The following is a 7,958-nucleotide window of genomic DNA, read 5'->3' as shown; positions in this document are numbered from 1 at the left end:
GAGAGAGAGAGAGAGAGAGAGAGAGAGAAAGAGAAAGAGAGAAAGAAAGAAAGATGTGAACTCAACTAATACATGGAAAGAACGGGAAAAAGGAAAGAACATGAAAAATGATACTAACACAAATTAAATCACATCAAGTCTCTAATGCATATGTATATGCCTACACATGGCTTGGAAGAGAATGAAGAGTGGTAAAAACAGCTGAAGTTGTCAATGAACAAGATTTATCTTTTTGCTATATATAGTAGCTGTGAAAAAAAAAAAAAAAGAGGCCAGACGTGGTGGCTCATGCCTATAATCCCAGCACTTTGAGAGGCCTCGGATTGCCTGAGCTCACAGGTTTGAGACCAGCCTAAGCAACTTGGTGAGACCTCATCTCTACAATAAATCAAAAAATTAGCTGGGCGTGGTGGTGCGTGGTTGTAGTTCCAGATACTTGGAAGGCTGAGGCGAAAGGATCGCCTGAGCCTAGCAAGTCGAGGCTACAGTGGGTGAGTATGCCATCACACTCCAGCCTGGCTGACAGAGTAAGATTCCAACTCAAAAAATAAAAAAAAAGAAAGAAAATTAAAACACCCAAACTGCAAAATTCCATAAAGTATAGAAAGTATCCTGAAAAAGCTGCCAGGCACAGTGGCTCATGCCTGTAATCTCAGAACTTTGGGAGGTGAAGGCAAGAAGACTGCCTGAGCCCACGGGTTTGAGACCAGCCAGGGCAACTTGGCGAGTCCTTGTCTCTACAACAAATAATAAAATTAGCTGGACGTGGTGGCACATACCTGTAGTTCCAGTTACTTGGAAGGCTGGAGCAGAAGGATCACCTGAACTCTGCAGGTTGAGGCTGCGGTGGCTGTGAACATGCTATTGCACTACAGCTTGGGCAACAGAGTGAGACTATGACTCAAAGAAAAAGAAAAGAAAAAGAAAAGAAAAAGATGGGCACAATGGCTCACACCTGTAATCCCAGCACTTTGGGAAGTCGAGGCAGGAGGGAGTTTGAGACCAGCCTAGGCAACAAAGCAAGACCTTGTCTCTACAAAAAACAATTTAAAAATTATCTGGAGTGGTGGTGTGCACATGTAGTTCAGCTACTCGGGAGGCTGAGGCAGGAGGATCATCTGAGTTCAGGATGGCGAGGCTGTGGTAAGCCATGATCGTGCCACTGCATTCTAACCTGGGCAACAGAGTGAGACCCCAACTCAAAAAAGGGCCATGGAAATCTTTTTAGAATATTTATGTATTTATTTATGAGTCAGGGATCTTACTCTGTCACCCAGGATAGAGTACAGTGGCACAATCCTGGCTCACTGCACCTTTAACTCCTGAATTCAAGAGATCCTCCCATTTTAGCCTCCTAAGTAGCTGGGACAACAAGTATGTGCCACCATACCCTGCTAATTTTTTTATTTTTTGTAGTGATGGGTCTCACTATGTTGCCTAGTCTGGTCTTGAACTACTGGGATCCAGCGATCCTTCTGCCTCAGCCTCCCAAAGTTTGGGATTATAGGCGTGAGCCACTGCACTCTGCCTGATACTATGTTTGTATAAAGAATGAAAAAAGGTCAGATAAACACCTACTTGAAAATATATTTTTAAAAAGGGGAAAATGTGCTTTTTGAGTGCACATGATCCTTTCCTATACCAACAATTTCTTAGGAACTCTGAACACATAACCATAAAACAAAAGGCCAATAATGTCGCTAATTGACTGCAGACTAAAAAGTAACTTCTGACTAGCAGAGGCAGGCTAAGAAAACTTACCCACGAAGGAATGAAAACTTGAGTTCTCTGGCAGCTTCATCTAGATTCTTTTTCGGCACATAACTTAGAAATCCTTGAAATGGTAGATATCTCAATATTTTGTTACACTTTGCTCCACTTGGAGAAAAAAATTTTTCTTCCACTTTTATAGCCTTATGAAACACAGAACTATTTTCATACCCCTGCCAGCATTTGCAAATTCTAACCAAATGTTCTCTTCTATAGTAAAAAGTCTTCCTGGACCCCAACTCTCCTTCCCTGGAAGTGCTCTTAGCCTTCCCATCTCCTGAGTTAATAGATATGCATTGAAAGCAAGACTTACTCTCCATCACCTCTCCCAGGAGCTGGCTATCCAGGCTGCAATTATGTCTGCAACGTCAGTGAAGAAATGAACCCTGTAGATGGCAAGCTCTGGCCAACCCGCAACCCATTCCACCCAGCCCCGATTCTGAGGTAGCCACGTGGTCTGAGTTTGTCCTACTGCTGCTAGTACCAGAGGGAAGACAAGGCTCTTTCCCACTGCTGTTGTGGCAGTAAGAGCTTACCACACAGGCCAGGCACGGTGGCTCACGCCTATTATTCCAGCACTTTGGGAGGCCGAGGTGAGAGGTCTGCCTGAGCCCACAAGTTCGAGACCAGCCTGGGCAATTTGGCGAGACCTCATCTCTATAATAAATCAAGAAAAATTAGCCGGGTGTGATGGTGCATGTCTGTAGTTCCAGCTACTTAGAAGGCTGAGGCAGAAGGATAGCCTAAGCCCAGCAGGTTGAGGCTGAGGTGGCCAGGAGCATGTCACTATACTCCAGCCTGGGCGACAAAGTAAGACTCCAACTCAAAAAAACAAACAAACAAACAAAAAAACTAGGAAGCACGGTAAGAAACAGAGAACTGACCTGCAGACTTGACTCAGTTAAGTCTAAAGCTAGCACTGCCTGGAGTGTCAGCTTACATGAGCTAACAGATGTATAACCCCACCCCATAGATTTGTTTCCCTTTTTTTTTGAGTCAGGATCTCACTCTGTCACCCAGGCTGGAGTGCAGTAGCATGATCACAGCTCTCCTGGGCTCAGGTGATTGTTCCGCCTCAGTGTCCTGGGTAGCTAGGAATACAGGCATGCACCACCACATGAGGCTAATTTTTTGATTTTTTTTTTTTGTAGAGATGAGGTCTCGCTATGTTGCCCAGGCTGTTTTCAAACCCCTGGGCTCAAGCCGTCTTCCCACCTTGCCCTTCCAAAATGTTAGGATTACAGGCATGAACCACTGTGCCTAGAGCCTCGATTTGTTTTCTTTTGAATTGGGTTTTGTCCCTTAAATGCTAAGAGTTCTATATTAGTTAAGATGCTTTTTTTTTTTTTTTTTTGAGTTGGAGTCTCACTCTGTTGCCCAGACTGGAGTGCAGTGGCCGCTCCCGGCCAACCGCAGCCTCGACCTGCTGGGCTCCGGTGATCCTTCCGCCTCAGCCTTCCAAGTAGCCAGAATTACAGACATGCGCTACCACGCCCGACTGATTTTTTGATTTATTGTAGAGATGAGGTCTCGCTGCCCGGGCAGGTCTCGAACCTGCGGGCTCAGGCAATCCACTCACCTCAGCCTCCCAAAGGCGCGGGATTACAGGCTTAGCCATGGAGACTGGCTGTTAAGATTCTTTTAACTGGAAGTAAAGAAACATCTGTCTAAAAATAGCTTAAACAATAGATTTTTTTTTTTTTTTGAGTTGGAATCTCACTGCCTCACTGTCTCCACCCCTCTTATCCCATCGCTGGCAGAGAAGAGTGGATTTACCATGGTGGCAAAGACCAACCCTGACTTGGAGAGTCTCTTTGAGTGCACTGTGGCAAGAAACTTGATCAAAATTAGACTTCTGTTTTCAAGGAAAAAGGGGGAAATATCTCTTGGGTAGGCAACCAACAATGTCTGCTCTAAGATCTAATGGAAGTACTGGTGTTCAGTGAACTACAGTTACTGAAACATTCAGGAGACAGTGATGAACTTGACATTTCAAAGCAAATGATAAGAACTATCATTTTATTTTATTTCATTTATTTTTTTGAGTCAGAGTCTCACTGTGTTGCCCAGACTAAAGTGTAGTGACATGTTTATGGCCACTGCAGCCTCAACCTGCTGAGCTCAGGAGATTCTCCCATCTCAGACTTTCAAGCAGCTGGAAGTTCAGGCACACGTCACCATGCCTGGCTAATTTTTTCATGTATTGTAGAGATGAGGTCTCACCAAGTTTCCCAGGCTGGTCTTAAACTTTTGGACTCAGGCAATCCTCTCGCCTCCATCTCCCAAAGTGCTGGGATTACAGGTGCGAGTCACTGTGCCCGGCCAGAACTATCGTTGTAACTTTCGTGTGTCCAATACCTAAACACATACTAAGTATAATTCTGATTCCTAAGAAACTAGGAAATTGATCACAAAACTGTCAATTCCTTAGAGTGGTTTTTTAAGCCTTTACTGAATATCCCAGAATCATGAGTATTACCTATGTAGATCATTTTCAATATGCCTAATGGCAGAAAGGAATGTCGATGAGTGAACCTCCCATTTGCAGAGCTCTAAGACACCCTGTCAACTAAGGTGGCGAGAATCTGCCAAGATGTGCAGCTAAATAATCTGCTAAAAAGAGAACAGGGACTCTGGGTAAGCCTGGTTCCCAGCTTTGCACTGAAGATCAACATTGCATGGCTGTACCTGGTCCTAAAAAGAGCATCACATGGAAATTCTGAGGCTTAAGAGATGATTGTGAAAGCTCGGTGGCCAGAACCTGGCAGGCAGGGAAGCAGTGCTGTGATGCCTAGAGAAGTACAAGAGGGTCTGCAGCAGGGAGGCAGGAAGAGTACAGGCAGTGAGGGAGAAAGGAGGGCTAGTGAACAACCTGAATACACCGTAGCTATACCGTGCAAGAATTCCTACTCCACCAAATAAGATCTGCCAGGCAAAGAAAATTAACTTATAAAGCATCAGTGCTGATCAGGAAAAATTAAATAGCATCAGTAGGCAAGTGGAAACTAGTACATTACAATATAATACATTGGTAAAAGCTTGGACCAACCTTTGTCAACACTGTGCCTTGAGAGTCTCTATCCGCAGTTTTTTTTCTCTTTTTTTTAGTGGGAAGAGAGAGAGAAATTGGGAGAGAGAGAAAGGGAGGGAGGAAGAGAGAAAGAAAGAGAGAGAGGGAGAGGGAGAGGGAGAGAGAGCAAAGGAGAGAAGGAAAGAGAGAGAGACAGAGGGAATGGGAAGAGAGGGAGAGAGGAGGGAATGAGAGGAGGTGGAGGGGGGAGTGGAGACAGAGAGGGAGAGAGACAGAGAGAGAGGGGAGAGACAGGGAGAGACAGAGAAAGAGACAGAGGGATCTACCCACATTTTAGCCTTGAATTTGACATTTACTGAAATGTCCCCATTTCTTCCTTCACTAACCACTTCAATGAACTGTTATCACACTGACTTATTCACTCCAGCTAGAAGTTAGGTATCTTAACAGTTGTCACAAGAAACAAATGAAAAATGTAAGCAGGGTAGACTGGAATGCTCTCTGAAGACATCAGACTCTAACATTCAATGAGCAATTTCTCCTCCCTATACTGCAAAGCCAGAGTCACTTCTGGATGAAGCATTTAGCAATTCTAGGTACTAAGGCAATTAATTCCCTGCCTTGGTTGAGATGGATGTCAGCCTAGCCAATAGCAGAGGCCAGTGTGCTCTGAGGATAGTTCTACCGGAAGTAGACACCCTAGCAAGGGCCTCTGAGCTGCATAGATGGGATTCTATGTGACTTTTAGAAGGACACCACCCCTGTCCAGCCCCAATGTCCTCATCTGTAAAATGGGATCCTAATACCCTGATGGCAGATTGCAATGAAAAGTATATGACAGCAGGTATGTAATGCGTCTATCATGGTTTCTGACACTAACAAGGCACTCAAAAATGGCAGTTACAGTTACAGCTTTTATTATGGGATTACCAACAGGCACTTACCTAAAGAAACAACAGCAACGCTCTCTGGCAAGAAATGTAATCTGTATCGGATCAGTAAATGCACCAATATGATGCAGATAGCTGTGTGGAAAAAAAAGATATTGTTTTTTTAAAAGTCCAATTTTGAATAATAAACACCAAGTTCAAGACAGTGGCTATTTCTGGGGAGTTGTTAGAGAGATGAACAATTGGCAATGACACAGTGAAATTCAGCAGAATGTTAATATTGTGTTTCTTAACCTGGAGGTAGACTTACATTGTTCACTCTATTTTCCCTATACTTCTTTGTCTGCCTGAACTAGTAATTATTAGGAAAGCAATGGAAATCTAGTTTTCTCATAAGTTGTTAAAACTTTACTGCCGGGTGCGGTGGTTCATGTCTATAATACCAGCACATGGGAGGTGGAGGCAAGAGGATTGCCTGAGCCCATGGGTTTGAGATCTGCCTGGGCAATATGGTCAGACCTCGTTTCTGCAATGAATCAAAAATTTGGCTGGGTGTGGTAGCTCACTGTAGTTCCAGCTACTTGTAAGGCTGAGCCAGAATGATCGCCTGGGCTGTGAGTGTGCCACTGTACTCCAGTCTGAGTGGCAGAATAAGACTCTGAATCAATCAATCAGTAAATCGATGTATTTACCATTAAGAAAGCTGTATTATTCAAATTTTCCTGATTCTGATCAATGGTCCTTAACTTTTTCAAAGTACTAATTAACTGGAAAACACTAAATGAGCCGGGTGTGGTGGCTCACGCCTGTAATCTCAGCACTTTGGGAGGCAGAGGTGAGAAGACTGCCTGAGCTCAGGGGTTTGAGACCAGCCTGAGCAACACGGTGAGATCTCATCTCAAAAAATCAGCTGAGTCAGCCAGGCTTGGTGGTTCAGCCTGTAATCCCGCACCTTTGGGAGGCTGAGGTGAGTGGATTGCCTGAACCCGCAGGTTCGAGACCCGCCTGGGCAGCGAGACCTCATCTCTACAATAAATAAAAAAATCAGCCGGGCGTGGTAGCGCATGCCTATAGATCCGGCTACTCGGAAGGCTGAGGCAGAAGGATCGCCGGAGCCCAGCAGGTCGAGGCTGCGGTGGCTGGGAGCAGCCACTGCACTCCAGTCTGGGCGACAGTGAGACTCCAACTCAAAAAAAATCAGCTGGGTGTAGTGGCACATGCCTGTGGTTCCAGCTTCTTGGAAGGCTGAGGCACAGCAGGCCGAGGCTGCGGTGGCTGTGAGCATACCACTGCACTCCAGCCTGGATGACAGAGTGAGATTTCAACTCAAAAACAAAACAAACAAACAAAAAAACTCTACATGGTGAGGAGAAAGTCAATGAAATCAATCACTTATACATAATTACAACTGCAACAGATTGTGTTGACACAAAGTATTTTGTCACCCTGTGACTGGCTTTCTTTTAACACAGGAGGAAGTGAGGGTGTTTCACAAACAGGAAAAAGTAAATACTCTGGTTTGGTGACAAAAACATCAAAGAGCTATGAAAATAGGACATTCCTGCTCTCCAGCTAGGGACAGCAGAGTCCTCAAGTAAGGGCTCTCCTTGAGCATGAACTAGGCTGAGCACTTCCCAAATGCTGTTTTATTCATTCCCCAACTCCCTCTGAACTAGCTATCATTCCGACTGTCTCCTGATTACAGACAAGAAACTGAGGCCTCAGAATGTCACAGCATGTGCCACACCACCAGTAGGTGCTGCAGCACTGAACAGGATTCCAAATCCGTGTTTAACCACAACACGCCTGCCACGCCCTCCTGGCTGGCTGCCAGCCTGTGTTCCTCAACCTGCAAAAGAGGAAAATGCCTGACTCTCCTCACACTGTCAGCATGAAAGAAGAGAAGAGGATGTAAAACTATTTGAAAGGAATACATATTTCTGGACCACAAAAAAAAAAAAAAAAGAGCAGGCTTCCTATGAATAAGTCCTGTGATTTCACAATCCAATGTGAATGAGTATATCTCTTTCTTTTACTAGGCAGCGAGGTGGCATACCATTTCATCAATCACAAAACTACTTGAACAGTACTAAAGTTGTTGCTGTTGCTGTTTTTCAAACAGCAAACATTCTGCATGGCTGTTCACTGGCCACCCTCAGAGCCTGCATTGAAAAATTCGATGTTTGCCAGGCTCGGTGGCTCAGCCTGTAATCCCAGCACTTTGGGAGGCCGAGGTGAGTGGATTGCCTGAGCCCCAGTATTTAGAG

The 7,958-nt window shown here is 44.8% G+C and overlaps 1 protein-coding gene across 5 annotated transcripts in view; it reads right to left on the bottom strand.

The window, feature by feature from the left end:
- The window catches only part of SLC9A8 (solute carrier family 9 member A8), an 82,317-nt gene that overhangs the window by 63,792 nt on the left and 10,567 nt on the right, over positions 1-7,958 (bottom strand). For all 5 annotated transcript variants that reach the window (XM_021714404.1, XM_008061941.2, XM_021714406.1 and 2 more), the window contains exon 3: positions 5,746-5,826. In XM_021714404.1, the coding sequence (XP_021570079.1) occupies positions 5,746-5,826 (81 nt within the window). The remainder of the gene's footprint in view (positions 1-5,745; positions 5,827-7,958) is intronic.

The sequence above is a fragment of the Carlito syrichta genome, unplaced genomic scaffold (assembly GCF_000164805.1).
Source record: "Carlito syrichta isolate Samal-C Ts95f unplaced genomic scaffold, Tarsius_syrichta-2.0.1 Scaffold305642, whole genome shotgun sequence".
Classification (NCBI taxonomy): domain Eukaryota; kingdom Metazoa; phylum Chordata; class Mammalia; order Primates; family Tarsiidae; genus Carlito; species Carlito syrichta.
The sequence above is the reverse complement of the archived record's forward strand: the minus strand, read 5'-3'. Positions and strand labels throughout refer to the sequence as shown.